Below are 20,532 nucleotides of genomic sequence, written 5' to 3'. Positions count from 1 at the left end.
GTCGGGCGACTGTTTGTGTCCTTGTCACTTGACATTATTGAACAGGTAGAAGAAAATCAACAAACAATAATTATAATAAGTAAAAAATAATAGGCTTAATATCAAAACAAAAAATATTATAACGTATTGTAAACTCGGGTACAGAGATCGAAGACATCAGTCTGTGTTGCCGTGTGAGCGGTGATTAACTTGCATGCAACAGCGACTCAAGAACACTTGATAGTATTTCATGCTTTATTTTTTTTATGACTAAGGGCCTGTGGTAAAGAAAGCCGAGACAATATGGGTCGTTTTATTTTTGGTGTATTTTCACCAAACAAATCCCCATACAAAACTGTCACATCGATCTGAGAACCTCTCCTTGTCAGTGTAATTGAGTTGATCTTCTTTTGAAACACATTATACACAGATATTTCAGATGTTTAACAAAACTTAATACAAATTTAAAAACTTTCTTACTTGGCAATCCAGTGCACGTACAGTAAGTATTAATTTATTACTGCCTCCTATTGAGACCACTTCAGTTTTCAATCCTATTTCATGTTCCAGAAAATAATTTTCAGTGTCCAACGCTTGGAGAACTAAGAGAAAGACTATCAGTAGCCAAGCGAGTAGAGCAACAAGTTAATATTAGAAGATTCCATATTCCGAAATTAAAGGACGAGGAAACTAAGCAACATTATCAGGTCGAAATTTCAAATAGGTTTGCCGTATTAGCAAGTTCTGACGAAGTTGAGGAAGAGTTAGATGTTAATAGCATGTGGGAAAATATCCGAGATAATATCAAAATTGCAGCTGTACAGGGCATAGGTTTGAATAATTTCAAGGGAAAAATTGTTCCGGGGCCGGATATCGATCCCGGGACCTCTGGTTGAACGTACCAGCCTTCTACCAACTGAGCTACCCGAGAACTCCACCCGACACCGTCTCAACTTTTCCCTTCAACTTCCAAGTCTCACAGAGATTGTGTGCACTCGATGTGGGTCTCTGGCGTTTCGTCAGCCCACGCGAGTTGTGCGGATATAAAGGGAAAAGTTGAGACGGTGTCGGGTGGAGTTCCCGGGTAGCTCAGTTGGTAGAGCGCTGGTACGTTCAACCAGAGGTCCCGGGATTGATACCCGGCCCCGGAACAATTTTTCCCTTGAAATTATTCAAATCTGCTTTACAGGGAGCTTTACCTGAAAGACTGGATTTGCAGAGCATAGGTTATTACGAAACTGAGAAAAAGAAACCGTGGTTTGATGAAGATTGTTACATGGTAGTAGAAAGAAGGAAACAGGCAAAATTGAAATTCTTACAGGATGCAATTGAGAAGAGAGATAATTATTTCAATAAAAGACGGGAAGCAAATCGTACGCTTAGGAATAAAAAGAGAGATTACTTGAAGGAAAAACTGAATGAGATAGAAACAAATAGTAAGAATAAAAACATTAGAGATGTATATAAGGGCATAAAGGAATTCAAGAATGGATATCTGGCAGGGGTAAAAGTAATCAAGGATGAGAATGGTGACTTTCTTGCAGACTCTCCATCAATCCTAAACAGATGGAAAAACTATTTTGGGCAACTACGAAATATACATAGGCCAAATAGAAATCATCGGGACGAAATTGAAATACAAACTGCTGAGCCATTTATACCCGAATTTATACTTGAGGGAGGTGGGATATGATGATAGAGACTGGATTGATCTTGCTCAGGATAGGGACCTATGGCGGGCTTATGTGAGGGCGGCAATGAACCTCCGGTTTCCTCAAAAGCCAGTAAGTAAGTAAGTAAGTAAGTCTCCAACGCTGTTGAAGTTGCATGTTGTACATTCGGTATCTATTTGGCACAATTTTCTCCCACTGCTGCATTTCTCACAGAAGGCTACATTGTAATTGGGGGGGGACATGGGAATTTGAGAATGTAGTAGTCAATGTACAGGGATTTTGGTTAGGTAATGTTCTCTTCTATTACAAATATAGAGCAAGGCATGGACTTAATACTATTCTCTTCTTTTTCGTCTTGTTAGATTCTGCATGAGGAAAATCCTTATATTTACTTAAATTTCTGAGGAAAAAACAGGGGTGGGGGACAATTTCCTTCAATGTCATTTTTAAAGTGAAAAGCAAACTAGGCAGTACTTTGAAGGTTCTCTGTCAGCTATCCTGCATAACAATACATAAAATCATGTACTTAGGTACAATAGAAAGAGCCGTAGGCATACATTTTCTTAATTATAACTTTGGTATTTGTGTATGAAGATACGTCTTTTATACAAACTAACATCGTTTATCCATTTCATTTCTTTATTCTTCTCGTTAAGAAAATGAAAAAAAAAATAATAACCTGCAAGAAACTGTCACTAGTGTTCGCAGTCAGTCGAAACACAACCATAGCGATGTACTAAGGTAAGCGTCCACTACATCGTATCGCACGGATCGGAAAAAGACTATCTTTGCTGTAATTGTTATGTAACCGCGTTCACTACATCGTATCGCACGCATCGCATCTCGGCAAATCAGTCCACGTTTCTCAGATGAGCAACTTTTCCGATGTGTGCGATCATGGCCTTCTTTAATAAATCAATTTCAATTGGTCAACTGATACTATTATGTTGTGCCATGTTCAGTGTCGCGCCAAAATGGCAGACGGAAAACTTATTTCGCTTGAACAAAATTGCGAAGAATTATATAATTTGAGGCGTTCCTATTACAGTAATCAAGTCATTTCTTACATATATATTGTGTAACCAATATTTCTTTCGTTTCTTCCTCTTCAATTAAGACGCATGAAGCAATTACACAATTATTCGCTAACAGACGTAATTAATAGACCTAACCTCAACGCCTCTGTTTTCAGCAATGTCAATATCGTACGACGTCATGTTTTAAACAGCTAATAGGGGAATCCGATGAGGCGATGAGGTGGAGCCGTTACAGTGAACGCACTGCACTTAAAATATCCGTTGCGTGCGATTCGTACGAGGAGTGCGATACGATGTAGTGAACGCGTACCTCTAGTATACTGAAATAACTAGGTCTTCTATACTTTGAATGTATACAGACACGCACACAAAAAAATTCACAAAACTTGTAACAAATGCACTTAAAGCCACTTAAACTATTTTCCTACTTTAACACTATAAACGCGCTACCAATTTATAACATCACAATACACGATTCAGAAATGAGAGTTGTTTGTAAAACAAGATGCCGTCGATGGCGATTCATTGTAGTGATGCTTCACTTATGTGCAGTGGCTATAGTGGTGTGGCGCGCCGTGTCCAGAGCTGCTTCGTCGGCGAGCCCCTACCACGCCGTAGCGGAGAAGTGAGAAATGTGTTCCCAGATTGAAGCAGCGGAAAGCCGCCATTTGTTTGGAAGAAAACGCGCGGGATTTCGAAACCGCTATTTGAATACGCGTTGTATCGCGTATCCGAAAGCTAAATGTTTTTTATTTACAGGAACAATACTTCCTTTGCGATATACCGTTAATACCGTGTTTCAGCTGTCAGCAGAGTTGCTAGGTTTTCTGCGAGGGAATCGGGATCAGAAGCTAATATAAAACATTAGACTTATGAACACTTTATCATAAGATTTATAGTTGTTTTCTGTAAAGTAGTGTTCGCGTACTTTTAATGTAATATTTGCCTCCTTGAGAAACGCTAAAATACGAAGGACACATAATAGAGTGAACTGCTATAGACTAATCCTTTTTTCTTTTATTGACCACGAATGTGTTTTAACCATTAGCTACTAAATTAACTTTACAACTTTTCTTTTTCGGAACAGATACTGTACCAGTATATCTGACGATGAATCCATGTTTAAGCATAGTTCACTAAACTATAAAACGCAGGAATTGTATGTGTCTGTTGTTAGTGTAAAATACGATATCAAAACGCTACCTTTTCTGCCACTCAACGCACCTAAAATACACAATGGTTATTAAATGCGAGAGCAGCAACTAGGTACTGAAACAGATTAATCAACAATGAGGTAGAACTAGGGGAACTATTATCTTGCGAGTAGAGTTGCCTTACGGCAATTAGCTGGGTTACCTCACAGATTACTAAATTTTCATGGGTTACCTCTATGTTTACAATGTTACCATTTGAATCAATATATAAATAAAAATACCGTATAATAGGAAATGCAGACTAACTTGTTTAAATTATGTTCTAGGCTATTATCCCTCAAATCGGGATTTTTATCAATCTCGGGATTCAACCAGGAAATTGGGAGAATCCAGCCTAAATTGGGATACCCGGCAACCCTGGCTGTCAGACTTGCATCATTTTCATAGGAACTCTGAATGTGAATATTCATAATCACGGTTAATAAAAGACTTAGGGTCGTATTCATAGACATTCTTAGTGCGGGCTTTCGGTGGATGATCAGCGAACTAACGTTTTTCGTATTCATGAACCAGTGTCAGCGATATGATATGATATGAATCTGTTTTAGCACGTTCGTAGCCCAGGCTAGCGAAATGTCTATGAATAGCACCCCTAATGTCTACTTTTTAATTTAATCTATAGGTTCAACTGCTGTATGAAATCAAAGAGCATTATTATTGTTATTATTATTATTGTTATTAGTTGTAGTAGTAGTAGTAGTATAAAATTGTTTCATTAATCCGTAACTAAGACAAGAGTTAATTTCAAATCAGTCATATAAAAAAATTAACCGTTTGTAATTTATACAGTTTCTGTATCTTCAAATTCGGCGAATAATTATTCATATATATGCACTGAAGCAACAGCTGTTTGAAAAAAAGGAAGGATATGGAGTGGATGAAGGACAATAACAATGTATAATAACGTAGTTTGAAAGGTAAGAACTATCTTCGAAATGAGTTGAACACACTGAATGATTCATTGTAGGTAGAAATTCTCTCTGCGGATTGCACCTAACCACTTTCGATTAAGGGAATCTTTATTCATAGGAAACCTGAAGCACAAACAATAGTATAAGTACAATAGTTTGTCTTCTGTAATATAACAGGGAGCAAAAATCATTGTAGAAGTTAAAGATAAACTAATAGGCCTAAGTGAAATGTAACATTCCTTCCTTCTTTATCGTTACATCCGTGTGCATTGCTGCAATTAAAAACAGCACACGAACGAAACATACTTATTCAGCTCCACCAAACAAATGGCCGCTCGTCGACTGTTCAATTTGGGAGCATAACACTAGCGCCAGTGAGCGGTCTAGCGGTTATTTAGTAAGTCTATGGCTATGCGAAACGTAACCTCATCGGTCTCAACTACAAACAGTGCGTTTGATTTGTTATCATAGGCGCTAGGACATTATAATGTTTAGCAGTGTGGCAAATATATTCCTCATCTGGTAGCTCGGCAACGAAAGAACAAAAAATGGCGAACGTTACTCTACCTACCTAGACTTTATAGAGCCTTCACTTCCTAAGACGTAAGCAAAGAGAAGGAGTCACGCCGGGAATAACAGCGTCGAGACTATAGTACATGACATAGCTCTTCACAGATATACATCATGCATAGCGTCGCCCGCCGAGTGGTATGCAACTTGGACATGGTTCACAGTCTTGCCATCTATCCTTAATATATGGAACCCGAACCACACTGTGAAGTGAGTAGGCATTGGAAACACACACACACATTATAATACTACTGGGTATTTCAATATCTTCTTTTCGAAATATGACTGACGTGTACATTCTGAGGAGTTTGTCACTTTATGTAGTTGCGTAGAGAATACAAGAAGTACGGTGTTCTAAAATTGAAGTCATTTTAAGAGCATTTTGCTGTTACGTGCTACTTGTAAAATATATATATATCAGCTAGTAGTGGTACAAATACAATTTAGTTCCGCTCCATTTAGATTTCCTTCGTAAACTGTCGTTGGCAATATTTCATTATGAAAACTCCCCTTTTAATTTCTTTAACAGCAATTTAAAGCTCCTCATGCTATACAAATTATACAGAGCGTTCGCCTACGGGTGGGGCCAGGAAAGCGGCCTGCCTGCGGTGTCGCTTGCGGGAATCGTCTATCCGTAAGCTTCCGCTTTCTATACTATACTCTGTAGAGTTTTAATTTTAAAAGTTTAGCAGCAGTAAAGACTGATGTTTTTGAAACACTAACTTCCTGTGAAACACGTCTTAAGAGATTTATTAGGAGAGCGTGTAAATGATGCACTGATTTCATCAATTTTTTCTCCCGTCAATACTCTTCGTTTTCGCTTAGGAATTGTAGCATTTATCGATCATTGGAGATTTATCCTTCGAAGAGGTGGACAAATTTAAATATCTTGGAGCAACAGTAACAAATATAAATGGCACTCGGGAGCAAATTAAACGCAGAATAAATATGGGAAATGCGTGTTATTATTCGGTTGAGAAGCTCTTATCATCCAATCTGCTGTCCAAAAATCCGAAAGTTAGAATTTATAAAACAGTTACATTACCGGTTCTTCTGTATGGTTGTGAAACTTGGACTCTCACTCTGAGAGAGGAACATAGGTTAAGGGTGTTTGAGAATAAGGTGCTTAGGAAAATATTTGGGGCTAAGAGGGATGAAGTTACAGGAGAATGGAGAAAGTTACACAACACAGAACTGCACGCATTGTATTCTTCACCTGACATAATTAGGAACATTAAATCCAGACGTTTGAGATGGGCAGAGCATGTAGCACGTATGGGCGAATCCAGAAATGCATATAGAGTGTTAGTTGGGAGACCGGAGGGAAAAAGTCCTTTAGGGAGTCCGAGACATAGATGGGAGGATAATATTAAAATGGATTTGAGGGAGGTGGGGTGTGATGATAGAGACTGGATTAATCTTGCACAGGATAGGGACCGATGGCGGGCTTATGTGAGGGCGGCAATGAACCTTCGGGTTCCTTAAAAGCCATTTGTAAGTAAGTAAGTAAGTAAGTTGTCCTTCATTTGTTAACAAGACGTCTAACAGTTTCTCTACCCGAAATTGTAGCACCCGGATATTTCACTTCAGATTGCCTACGCACCTCTCTACATGACTCTGTTTTCATTTATACATCATACATAAAAACTCTCTGTTGAAGCATGAATTTTGCGTTTTGCATTATTAACAAATTTTAGACACACGCTGAATATTTAAGCAACTGTGTCAAGAAACTGCACTGTACGTGTTATATACTGCAACATCTGGCTCACAACTGATAACTTGTCGACCTTTATGTCCTTGATTGTCGAGCGTGTCTCAACAACTGCGCGCACAAAGCGGCGTATCAGTACATGCCGCTTTCCTGGCCCCACCCGTAGGCGAACGCTCTATATTAATAACATTATTGCGTCACTAAACAGAGTTTACAAGCATTTGCGATATTTTACTGATGATTTGTATATTGTATAAATTGCCAAACAACACTGTCACTTCAATAAAAACGCAAAAGTATTTTTTTTTAATTATTTACTTAAAAGATTGGATTTCCAGCTCCAATATAGTATTATTTCAATTGATCTAATGAATACAAGATGAAATTTACATTTAATATGTCAGTTCACATGCGAAGATGGCCCTCCGTGTTCTACAGCAGCTTTGCATTCCATGCTTCAATGCTATCGAGAACACAATAACCTTGATGAGAAGTCGCTGAATGGAATATGACGTCATAAATATTCGACTGTTGCACTGCCACGACCGAACACGATTCACACGAACACCAAACTCTGGGTGTGTTCCATTTCACACGAACACCTCCCCCTCCTGACCGGGGCCCGTCCTTGCATTGCCGTTGTGAGTCGTGTTCGTCTGCGGGGCGACCACTACGACACTCCGCTGAACTAGAGGAACCGGGTTCGAGTTGTTGGTTGTTGCTAGAGAGTATGTCATCTTGTACTGCTGTGCTGTCCGCATGCATAACCCGTACCTGTGCAAACAAAACATTCCTTCTGTAACCAGGGGAGGAAATACACAATGACCATTCTTAGTTCTTCATCACTAAGGAGCGGATTCCTATGTGATTAAATATTCTTTTTGCGTGTGATAAAACACAATTAACAAAGTTAAAAATTCTGAACATGCAGTTTCAAGTTTAAAACCCGAATTTTATTTCACATAAAAACACATATTTTTCACAAAAAATATGTAAATACATATTTTCAGGAAATCTATTATAAACACATAAATCTTAAGGGCCGTATTCATGGACATCTCGCTAGCCCATGCTACAAGCGTCTAAACTAGCCCCGGTTATAGCCAGGTTACTTTTAAGGGATTCATAGACGCCGATTAATCAGTGGCTACGTTAGTCTGCGTATTACCATTGGAACATGTTACACGATGCTGGATATATTACAGCGCATGTGCTCAGATGCAAGCAAATCTGGATCGTTTCTGTTTATTTGTGAGGTTATTGGCGATTTTAAACTACAATAAACTATTTGTTTTTTCTTCTGTGGTAATAAAAGCAAGAAATATACATGAAAGCGTGGGGGTAATTCGACTACACAAGAAAAACATGTCCAAAATGTAAGTAGAAATAGTATAATATTATACGTCATATGTTTAGGTTAGGCCTAGACGTAACTATTATGAAATAACGGATTTCAAAGAATGAATTATTCTAATTCAGTATATATTAATTTACTTTTAGTTGAAGAAATAACTAAAAACAATTGGTGGAGGATGCACTGCTCCCAAAATTGATGACGCAGGCAACAATATAATGTATAGGCCTAATTAATTCAGAATAATTACAAAACTCAGAGAAATCAGTAGGCTAAAAGTGCTTAATAAGAGGGAAATATTGAGGAGAACATTCCGATATTAAATTTTTTTATCACGACATAATGCATAGGCCTAATTATATCAGAACAATTACAAAAGTCAGAGAAAATAGTATGCTAAAAATGCTTAATAAGAGGGAAATATTGAGAATAACCTTCTGATATTAAATCTGTATCACTACATCTAGCGTAATAACGGATTGTAGTTAGAAATTGTGTCTCAATTGAAATTGGTTAAGACGCAGCAACACTATCAATCTCACATTTTCCGTAGTGAATCAGGTAAGTTTCTAAAATGAACATCATGAGACGTTCTAAATACATTAATTTTGTAATGTATATTTTCCTCCGTCTCGTTTAACGAATTCGACGAAGAAAAGCCACATTATAAACTTTATAGCGAGCCATGTTGCAGTTAGCCCACCTTCTAAACTACACTACTGGGGGAGGCTAAAATTTAGCCGCCCAAACCCTGCTTAGCACGCGTACTATCGCTAACACTGGTTTATGAATACGAAAAACGTTAGTTCGCTGATCATCCACCGGAAGTAGCTATTTAGCCCGCTCCAAGAATGTCTATGAATAGGGCCCTAAGAGTTTTTTTGTTTAAATAATTTTTACAAGAACTTTTAAATATTTTAAAACTAAATCAATTATATCACTCAGAAGTACGTTATCTCTTTTAAGAATTCTTGGTTGCTTCGTGTTTCTAAGCGCTCCGTGGTGTATCCGTGATCCATTTTCGTAATAGTATCGCCACAAGCTCTGAGAACTGCTATGCAGCATATCAGTGTTATTATTAGAGAATAACTTAACATGGACAAGGAGGAGAGATCTTGCAACGCATAATTAGGAATGTTTATTGTTGCTGAAGATGATTTCATTCCACGTTTTGTTTGTGAAACACAACAGATAAGAGCTCGGGTATGAACATTATTTAATTTAAACAAATCTCTCGCCTCTCACTCATGTCCATCAAGTAAGGCAATATATCTTATTGTGATTCCCTGTTACTGGCTTCATCAATCGATATCCTTCAAGATATACTGAAAGATGGTTGTTTAAAAAACGATTTGGCTTTCCTATTAGCAAATCTAAGCTTTTTGTGTGACACCATAAAAAACTCGAAACATCCAAAAACCTGTTGTCTGAAACAGGGAGGTGCGTGCCGTGGAAATTAAACTAGACTCGCTACCAGGTTCAGAAGCACAATTACTAAAGGACAAATTCCAGAATGTGTTGGGGAAAAACAGTGGGTAGGCTATAAAAAATGTATGAAGTTGCTCAAGTATTGGAGGATGTGTTACTGATATTCCTCTCTTTAAATATACACATCTGACGTCCTGTGATGTGAAAAGATCATTTTCACAGTATAAGTTGTTGCTCAAAGATAATCGGCATGCATTTGTGATGAAGAATTTGGAAATGACCTTTGTTGTTCACTGCAATTCTCGGCCAACTACTAGCACTCAAGTGTGTTTGGTGAGCACCTAGTAACATTTTTTTTTCAAGCTAAATATGGTATTTTTGTCATATTTCAAATAAATATTTTTTGTTTTATTTTAGCAAATAATTTCGTACTTTTTAGCACATAAAAAAAATATATTTAAAATTTTTACCACATAAAAATCCGCTCCCTATTCATTACACACAAAATTTACCACAGTTTTTATGAAAAATTGTACAATGAAACTTGTGTTGTGTGTAATTTCAGGGTAATTGCTTAAATTACGTACAAATCAAAATTGCGTATAACTAAGATTTGATTATAAGATAATTTTTGAATTACTTGGAATCAGTTTAACACAACATACAGAGCTGGGAGCACTTAAGAATTCTTTTAGCTAAGCTTATAAAAATGTATTTTAATGAATAGAATGTAAGTAGAATTTAATGTTTAATTTTTTGTAAATGCACTGCATAATTATATTTACTATGATTTTATATGCAATCATGAATTGTAATTTTAAGTTATCTTAATTTCATTATGTTTTATACTATCCATGTATTGTGGGTCCCTAACACCACGGCATGGCGCGTCCTCAGATTGCGGATAGAGGAGACGGCCTCCAGATATGGAGGGTAGCTGCGAATATATTGAATAAGCAGTCGCGGACAGCCGCTGAGGGGTGGTCCTCCAGCTTGGGGGTTGGGCAAAGGGCTAACAATCCATCACCGTAGAAAACAGCTTGTTACGTATCCCTATAATAAGCCTCGGAATAGGACTGATTCTCTGGCACGACCAGAGCAAAGGAATAAGGTTTTGAGATTTGGCACTTGGAACGTAACTAGTCTTTATAGAACAGGAGGGGTAACATTAGTAGCAAAAGAACTAGCTAGATATAGAATAGACTTTGTGGGAGTACAAGAGGTTAGGTTAGATGGGAAAGGCATATCACAAATAGGCGATTACTTGTTGTATTGTGGGGAAGGAAACGATAATCACCAATTAGGAACAGAATTCTTTGTTCATAAAAGAATAAAATCAGCGTAAAAAAGGTCGAATTTATTAGTGACAGGTTATCATATTTAGTATTTAAAGGTAGATGGTGCGATATCATAGTTATAAATGCTCACGCCCCTACAGAAGAGAAAGACGACGATATTAAGAATAGATTCTATGAGGAATTGGAACATATGGTACTTTTGATCAGTTATCTAGATATCACATGAAAATTTTATTGGGGGATTTCAGCGCTAAAGTAGGACGGGACGATATTTTTTTAACCAACTATTAGAAAAGAGAGCCTACACTTAAATAATAATAATAATAATAATAATAATAATAATAATAATAATAATAATAATAATTTATCTAGGGACTAGTAATGACAATGGTGTTAGGTTAGTCAACATTGCGACATCAAAAAATTTAATTGTCAAAAATGCAACATTCTCCCATAAGGATATACATAAATATAGTTGAACTTGTCCAGATGGATTGACACAGAACCAAATAGATCACATCTTGATAGATAAAAGAAGACATACTAGTATAGTAGACATTCGAACTTTCAGGGGGGCAGACTGTAATTCTGACCATTATTTGGTAATTGGAGAATTAAGAGAAAGACTATCAGTAGCCAAGCGAGTAGAGCAACAAGCTAATATTAGTAAATTCAATATTCTGAAATTAAAGGACGAGGCAACTAAGCAACATTATCAAGTGGAAATTTGGAATTGGTTTGCCGCTTTAGGAAGTTCCGACAAAGTTGAGAAAAAGTTAGATGCTAATAGCGTGTGGGAAAATATAAGAGATAGTATCAAAACTGCAGCTGAGCAGAGCATAGGTTATTATGAAACTAGGAAAAAGAAATGGTGGTTTGATGAAGATTATTGCAAGGAAGAAAGAAGGAAACAGGCAAAATTGAAATTCTTGCAGGATTTAGTTGAGGAGAACAGAGATAATTATTTCAATGAAAGAGAGAAACAAAGTCATATACTTAGGAATAAAAAGAGAGGTTACTTGAGGGAAAAACTGAATGAGGTAGAAACAAATAGTAAGAATAAAAACATTCGAGATTTATATAAGGGTATAAAGAAATTTAAGTACGGATATCAGGCAAGGGTAAACGTGTTTAAGGATGAGAATGGTGACTTGCTTGCAGACTCTCATTCAATGCTGAACAGATGGAAAAATTATTTTCGGCAACTACTAAATATACATAAGTCTAATAGAAATCATCGGGACAAAATTCAAATACAAACTGCTGAGCCATTTATACACTTTCAGAAGTCGAAATTACGATAGAAAATTTGAAAAGGTACAAGTCTTCAGGTATCGATCAAATTCCAGCAGAATTAATACAAGAGGGTGGAAGAGCAGTATCTAGCGAAATTTATAAACTTGTACTTGCAATTTGGGAAAAGGAAATTGTACCAGAACAATGGAAGGAGTCCATAATCGTACCTATTTTTAAGAAGGGGGACAAGACTAACTGTGGTAACTTTCGAGGAATATCAATTTTGCTGACGTCGTACAAAATTTTGCCTAATATTCTTTTGAGAAGATTAACTCCATACCGAGATGAAATTATTGAGGATCATCAGTGTGGTTTTAGGCGTAATAGATCGACTATTGATAACATTTTTGTATTCGACAGATAATGGAGAAAAAATGGGAGTATAAGGGTACAGTACATCAGTTATTCATAGATTTCAAAAAAGTAATGGCCTATGACTCGGTTAAGAAAGAAGTTTTATGCAATATCGTTATTGAATTTGGTATTCCCAAGAAACTAGTTCGATTAATTAAAATGTGTCTGGGTGAAACTTAGAGCAGAGTCCGTATAGGCAATTTCTATGTGATGCGTTTCCAATTCACTGTGGGCTAAAGCAGGGAGATGCACTATCACCTTTACTTTTTAACCGACCCGCTCCGTCCCTAGCCCTAGTAGAGGGTAGATACGTTTAACCAATGATCCCTCGAAATTATCTCAATAATTTCATCCACGTACGGAGTTAATCTGCTCAAAAGAATGTTGGACACAATTTGGTACGACGTCAACAGAAGTGATATTCCTCGAAAGCTACACAGTTAGTCTTTTGCGCTTTCTTAAAAATAGGTACAATTATGGACTCCTTCCATTGTTCTGGTTCAATTTCCTTTTCCCAAATAGTAAGTACAAGCTTATAAATTGCGCTAGATAATGCGCTTCCACCCTCTTGTATTAATTCTGCTGGAATATGATCGATACCTGAAGACTTGTACCTTTTCAAATTTTCTATCGTAATTTCGACTTGTGAAAGTGTGGGATTGGGTATAAATGACTCAGCAGTTGGTGTTTGAATTTCGTTCCGATGATTTATATTTGATGTATGTACCCGTAGTTGCCCAAAATATTTTTACCATCTATTCAGGATTGAACGAGAGTCTGCAAGCAAGATACCATTCTCATCCTTAATCACGTTTATCCTTGCGTGATATCTGTGCTTAAATAAAATTCCTTTATGCCCTTGTTTCTACTTCATTCAATTTTTTCTTCAAATATTCTCTTTTGTTATTCATATATTTATTTATTTTCTGATTGGATAAAATTACAGGAATCTGTGCCATTAACTCATGTAGATCATTTTGTAAGTACCTTTATTTCTACACGTTTCGAATTTGACATACATTATTTCGGAATATGTATGATATGAACTTTCTGGTGTTAAATTTTAACGTACCTTGTTAACATGTTTCGACCTATCACAAATGCCAACCACACCTACAGAGACATCAGCACAGACATGGAAATATTGCACATCCAACCAAAAAGCCAGAAACTCGACACACTAGAACAATATGAAATATACAGGCACACGAAAACACACCCCAACGATATTCTCAACACAGAACTCAATTTCAAAACACATACACTCTTTGACTCTACACTACGAACGCACCCACACAGGAAACAAGAGGCGCCAAGTCCAACAACGGCCAGTTCCGAAGATGACCGAAAATAGGTCGAAACATGTTAACAAGGTACGTTAAAATTTAACACAAGAAAGTTCATATCATACGTATTCCGAAGTGATACAGTGTTAAAAGTTGTGTAATCAAGATGTATTACATTATTTTATAACTAACATGTTATATGATTTTTCAGAAACACACAACAAATTTACTCTATTTTTCGTATTAAAAAAATTAAGAGACGTGAAAGCCATTTGGACTATTCTATTACTCTGATCATTAATGACTTGTAAATGACTTTATTGGCACACAGGAAACAGACAGACAGACAGACAGATCATATGTCAAGAGAGCTTTTATAGGACGTGCGCTAATGGCATATGGAGGAATAACTTATTTATTTTGTTCACATTTAGAGTAATAGTTCGTTTTTCGAATTACTTAGTTTTAAACTGGTATGCTAAGATGTACTCACTCTAGTTAAGGAACTTGGCAAATCTTAAGCCTGTGTCTGAGAATATTTTAATAAAACTGCTCTATTTATACCATTCAGTTGTCATATATCAGTGCCACTTCAGGTGTGAGGACACTGAATTTGGGGTATAAATTATGAATTTTTATGCTTTTATGTTTATAAATTGGCCCTGCATGTCTAGAGAATATTACCACAATCAGTTTAAATTTCTACATTGCGTTTATATTGTGATATGACGCCATTTTCAAAGTCCGAATTGTAAAATTATTCACGTATTACGCTGTAGTACCAATTTGTATTAGGAAACTATAAACAGCTAAATGTCAGCATTTCTATGTTAAATGTGCGAGATAGGTATGACCCTGGTGATTCTTAGACTGTATGAGGTAAGCAGTACAATGTACAGAACGTTAGAAACCTTTATTTCAAAACTAGAATTTTAGTCGCTTGTAGACTTTCAAATTGATGTTACTTTTAAATTACTATAGACATCACTATAGAATTTTTACAGCCTACTTTCTAAAGTAGGGGAGACTGTTGTACCTTTAACATAGTGTACCTTTGAAAATTTTTTGTTTTTGTTTTTTTTTTTTTTTTTTTTTTGCTTCTACCTAGAGGACTCTAACTGAAGTAGGTTGTAGAGAAAGCCGCTAGGTAGCTCTGGTCGTAGTTTCAGTTTGATTTACTGTAAAGTCTGGATTCTGTGGAGAAACAAATTTTTAGTACCAAAAGTAAACATTTTGTTCATTAATATATGCTTTCTAATACAAAACCAAATTGTATTTGTTGCTATCAATCAAGTACAGTGTCTTCCCTGTCATTTGGTGTGTAATAACATATTTTAATTTCAATGATTTATTTGAATCTCTAGTTTTCGGAGCCATATTTGTTTAAAAGTGCATCCTCTTGTACCTTTGAACACAAAACATCTTGTACCATGAAACATGTTCCAAGGTACACGATACTATCGGTTTTTTGTTTTTGTTTTATTTTAAGATCATGTCACGAAGTAAGTCTGGAGTTAAGAGGTCCCCAATTGATTCGGATGCCTTGAAGAAAGCTGTCGAACCTGTTATTGCTCCTCCAGGAAATAAAATCTAAATCAGAGACGCCTGCTCCGGTTTATGATGGAAAATACATTTTAAATATGATCGTCAGTTCTTAAGACTATATTTCCATCTCTAGTCCATGTGTTCCAACTTACAAGAGGGTATGTTCCTAGGTACATGAACCTGTTGTACCTTTGAACACATTACATATATCTTCATTTTATTTTTTCCATCCTTAATAAATCTGTAAAACAGGAAAATACATACAGGACATTGTAAAGGAATCTTCAATAATTATTTCAACAATTTTTTCATTTTAAAAATTTAATTTCACAAAATAAAAAAAAAATAAAATTTGAAAAGTGTTTAAAGGTACAACAGTCTCCCCTAATCCAAACGAACAGTTTCTATAAAATGTTGCTATTCTGAGTTGTCACCGTTTTCAGTTTATCTGAACAATGAGTTTGAAATCCTGTAAGACGGTCTGTAGGCATGGCAGCAAAATACCATAACATCGGAGTATGTAAAAAATTGAAAAAAAAAATATATATATATATATATGTTGTTGTTGTTTTCTAATGCCAGGCATTTGACAATGAAGTCATTTGACCTCTTGCACTCCAATATTTTTCAAAGATATTATCATGACCAGCCACTGAAGCACAGATTTTGAGAAGTTCCGAATCCATTTCTTGGTTTGAGTTGCACAATGGACAGTTAGGGGACTGATATATTCCAATTCTAAATATAATATATATATATATATATATATCGGTGCCCTTAGTGTTACTATTCATATTAAAGAAAACCATTGTTTATTTACGCTTTTGATAACTACAATCTACAAGCCACGTATAGTAATGAAGTTGTAGGTCTACAAAGCGTTAGGGGACTGGCCACATAATTAGACCGCTACGAAGTTCGTCTATACCCAGGCCGTTGCACCTTGCACCTGACAGCTTTGCGTAGGCCTAATGTTGGTAATAAGAGATGCGACGTTGCCACAATGACAACTCACTATACAACAAGTGACTTTTTATTTAGTTGGTTATTTAACGACGCTGCATCAACAACGAGGTTATTTAGCGTCGATGAGATTGATGATAGCGAGATGGTATTTGGCGAGATGGCCGAGGATTCGCCATAGATTACATGGCATTCACCTTACCGTTGGGGAAAACCTCGGAAAAAACCCAACTAGGTAATCAGCCCAAGCGGGGATCGAACCCGCTCCCGAGTGCAACTTCAAACCAGCAGGCAAGGATCTTAATCGACTGAGCCAGGCCGGTGGCTAACAACAGCTGACTTAACTTACGCGAAATTTGCTATTCTGCTTCGTTAATTCAAATTGTAATTATTATGTAACTCCGTTGTTCATTACTGCACTCTTAGTGAGGCGAAAAGTTTTATGTTCACTGCATTAAGTTTTCTGCAGGAATGGTTGGACGCCGTATACATTATGGTCAAATTTCTCCTCCTGCTCGTGAAATTGAAGAGTAATAATTATTTAGCCACGCAAAGGATTCTCACTACGATGTTCTTTGCGACATTTCACAGCAGTGCTACAAAATTGTATTTTTATAATAGTGCACGTCCTCAGGTTGCGGAGAGAGGAGACGGCCTCCAGATATGGAGGGTAGCTGCGAATATATTGAATAAGCAGTCGTGGACAGCCGATAAAGGGTGGTCTCTCCAGCTTGGGGGTTGGGCGAAGGGCTAACAACCCATCACCGTAAAAAACAGCTTGTTACGAAACTTAACAATAAGCCTCGGAATGAGACTGATTCACTGGCACGACCACAGCAAAGAAATAAGGTTATAAGTTTCGGTACGTTTATAGAACAGTTATATTACCGGTTGTTCTGTATGGCTGTGAAACTTGGACTCTCACTTTGAGAGAGGAACAGAGATTGAAGGTTTTTGAGAATAAGGTTCTTAGGAAAATATTTGGGGCTGAAAGGGATGAAGTTACAGGAGAGTGGAGAAAGTTACACAACGCAGAGCTGCACGCATTGTATCCTTCACCTGACATAATTAGGAACATTAAATCCAGACGTTTGAGATGGGTAGGGCATGTAGCACGTATGGGCGAATCTAGAAATGCATATAGAATGTTAGTTGGGAGGCCAGAGGGAAAAAAGACGTTTGGGGAGGCCGAGACGTAGATGGGAAGATAATATTAATATGGATTTGAGGGAGATGGGATATGATGGTAGAGACTGGATTAATCTTGCTCAGGATAGGGACCAATGGCGGGCTTATGTGAGGGCGGCAATGAACCTCCGGGTTCCTTAAAAGCCAGTAAGTAAGTAAGTAACACACAAATTACGCACGTAGTAGCAACAACATGTAGCAAACCGACAACATAGCATTGCCCTGCATAGCAGCAGTAACAGCTGATAGAAAATGCTACGTTCTGATTGGTTGAGGAGGCTACCGCACAGCGTTTTAAAATTTATTCGTTGAAAGGGTTGCCAACGTAAATAACAACTGTCAAGTGCAAAGTTACAACGACCTGGGTATAAACGGTAGAACGAAGGTGAAGTACGTGCCTTGCCAGGAGCATGAAGAGGTCCTTGCGGTACTGCGCGGTGAGAATGGCGTAGAGGTACGGGTTGGCGCAAGAATTGAGCGGATAGAAGAACACCAGTAGGATTTTGGAGCGCGTGACGTCGATGAGCGGGTAGCCAGCCACAGCGGTGAGGCCGAAGAAAGCAATGGGCGCCCAACACGCGAAATCGGTGAACACCAGCAGAGCCATCTTCTTTGCGACCGTCATCTCGCCGGCTGAGGCGGAGCCGCCACTGCGCCGCGTGTCGTGCCCCAGGGACAGATAGATCTGCGCGTAGCAGATGCAGATCACCACGAACGCCAGCCCGTTCACCACCAGCAGGCACACCAGGTACGCCACGTCCTTGACGTCACGCGTCTCCATCGGCAAGCAGATGCTGCCAACATTACAATCACAATTGGGTCACTTCCTACAATCGATTTTTTTTTATTTTATTGGGTTATTTTACGATGCTGTATCAACATCTAGGTTATTTAGTGTCTGAATGAAATGAAGGTGATAATGCCAGTGAAATGAGTCCGGCGTCCAGCACCGAAAGTTACCCAGCATTTGCTCGTATTGGGTTGAGGGAAAACCCCTGAAAAATCTCAACCCGGTAACTTGCCCCGACCGGGATTCGAACCCTGGCCACCAGATTTCGCGGCCAGACGCGCTGACCGTTACTCCACAGGTGTGGACCCTAGAATCGATGGGTGGCGTGGCGTGGCGTGGCCATATTCGATTAATGTACTATTGTCGCCATTTTCTGAAAATCATAGCACATAGGAGAAGGGGGCACATTTGAACAGTTTTTCTGTTTACTTTTTTATTCACATCCATTATCAATTTTTTGAACTTTAAATGGCACAGAATTACAAGACAATGTTTAATAAACACCTAAGAATTTTATATGTGCAGAAATTACATATATCTGAAACGTGAATGAAGTCAGAACAAACTCTTGTAAGAAGTTCAAAACTGCCCCATGTGTGGCTACCTTTGAACAGGTATCGAGCACTTTTGAACAATGTCTGTTAAAGAAGTAATTAGAGCTGAAAAATGTCATGTAAAGAGCACCACTATGGTTATATAATTTTTTCTTTAAAATCACCGAAGTCCATATCAAAATATCATACTGCGTGCACTCCCTTCCGAATTCTCCGGTTGTATAAATTTCATGACAACATCACTTTTCTCTTCGTCTTACTGCAGTCTTCAGTTTTAGAATATGAAAAGTTCCATGTTTGTCGAAACCTCTACATCAGTCGTGGCGAGAACGTGACTCACGAGACATTGTGGCTCGCAGTGATAGCTGTGCATTTCGCTTGCTTCTAACCTCCGCCAACCCCCACCCTCTCACTCACTGGAGTCAAACTCCGTTCCATTTGTAGGCCTATTTGTCTCTGACCTGCGAGTGGCATATGTCTCTCTCGAAACCATGTACGAAAGTTCCAAGTAGGATGGGAGGACGCATTTTTTCTGCTGTCAATATGATGAGAATATTAAATGTATGATTTGTTTAGAAGTATTACGAGGAAAACGGTTGTATAATATAAAACGGCATTATACTACACGTTACTGATGAAACATTAAAAGGTTAAGTGTTATTGTTGTCATCATCATCATCTCTGTACGTCGACCCTTTTTCAGCAGATGTACGAATAATGCGGTTAGCTCTTCAATTTCAACTCACTGATTTACTATGTGATGTCACATAAAAGCTAGATGTAAGGACTTGACAATTGTTGAACTTTCAAATCTTTGCCAAAAAATAAATATCCGAAGCTTCGTTCTTTCGCTTGCTCTGTTAAGCCATATTCGCTACAACTTACGTTTGTGAAAAATTATTTTCAACAATTAAAATAGTGAAAACCAAATTTAGATCACGAATGACAGACAAATACCTTCGTGATCAACTACGACTGGCAGTAAGTGACATAATTCCTGATTTTGAAACATTCCGAAGATAGTTAATTTTAGTTTGTGGTATTGTTCATTTCTTTCTTCGTTACACGTACTAAACATTAGTTTGTAGCCTTGTACTGTATAAAATTATATTTAAGTGCTTGACGTAAGGAAAATGAAAATCCGTTAATAAGTCAGACAGTTGCTTCACTTCCCCTTCGGGTGTCCGCCTTCCTCCGTAGGTGTTATGCACGTTGCAGGTTACACAGTGGCTCGGCGCACGATTACATTTTCGCCACCGCTGCTCTACATGATCCTGGAATTGTCCATCTATCTCTTCCACTGGTTCGACATAGAGAACTTTGGTTTCCTTTGTTGCATATTATGTCAGAAAAAATGTCTTCGGTGTCATACATTTCT

General features: G+C 37.6%; 1 protein-coding gene across 3 annotated transcripts in view; it reads right to left on the bottom strand.

Moving 5' to 3' along the window:
• Positions 1-7,549: 7,549 nt before the first annotated feature.
• Positions 7,550-20,532, bottom strand: part of LOC138715488 (follicle-stimulating hormone receptor-like) — a 778,322-nt gene continuing 765,339 nt past the window's right edge. For all 3 annotated transcript variants that reach the window (XM_069848450.1, XM_069848451.1, XM_069848452.1), the window contains 2 exons: positions 18,209-18,604; positions 7,550-7,872 (listed from right to left, as the gene is read on the bottom strand). In XM_069848450.1, coding sequence (XP_069704551.1) covers positions 7,689-7,872; positions 18,209-18,604 — 580 coding nt within the window. In that variant the 3' untranslated portion in view covers positions 7,550-7,688. The remainder of the gene's footprint in view (positions 7,873-18,208; positions 18,605-20,532) is intronic.

The sequence above is a fragment of the Periplaneta americana genome, chromosome 15, assembly GCF_040183065.1.
Source record: "Periplaneta americana isolate PAMFEO1 chromosome 15, P.americana_PAMFEO1_priV1, whole genome shotgun sequence".
NCBI lineage: Eukaryota > Metazoa > Arthropoda > Insecta > Blattodea > Blattidae > Periplaneta > Periplaneta americana.
Note: the sequence above shows the minus strand (reverse complement) of the source record. Positions and strands in the feature narration are given on the sequence as shown.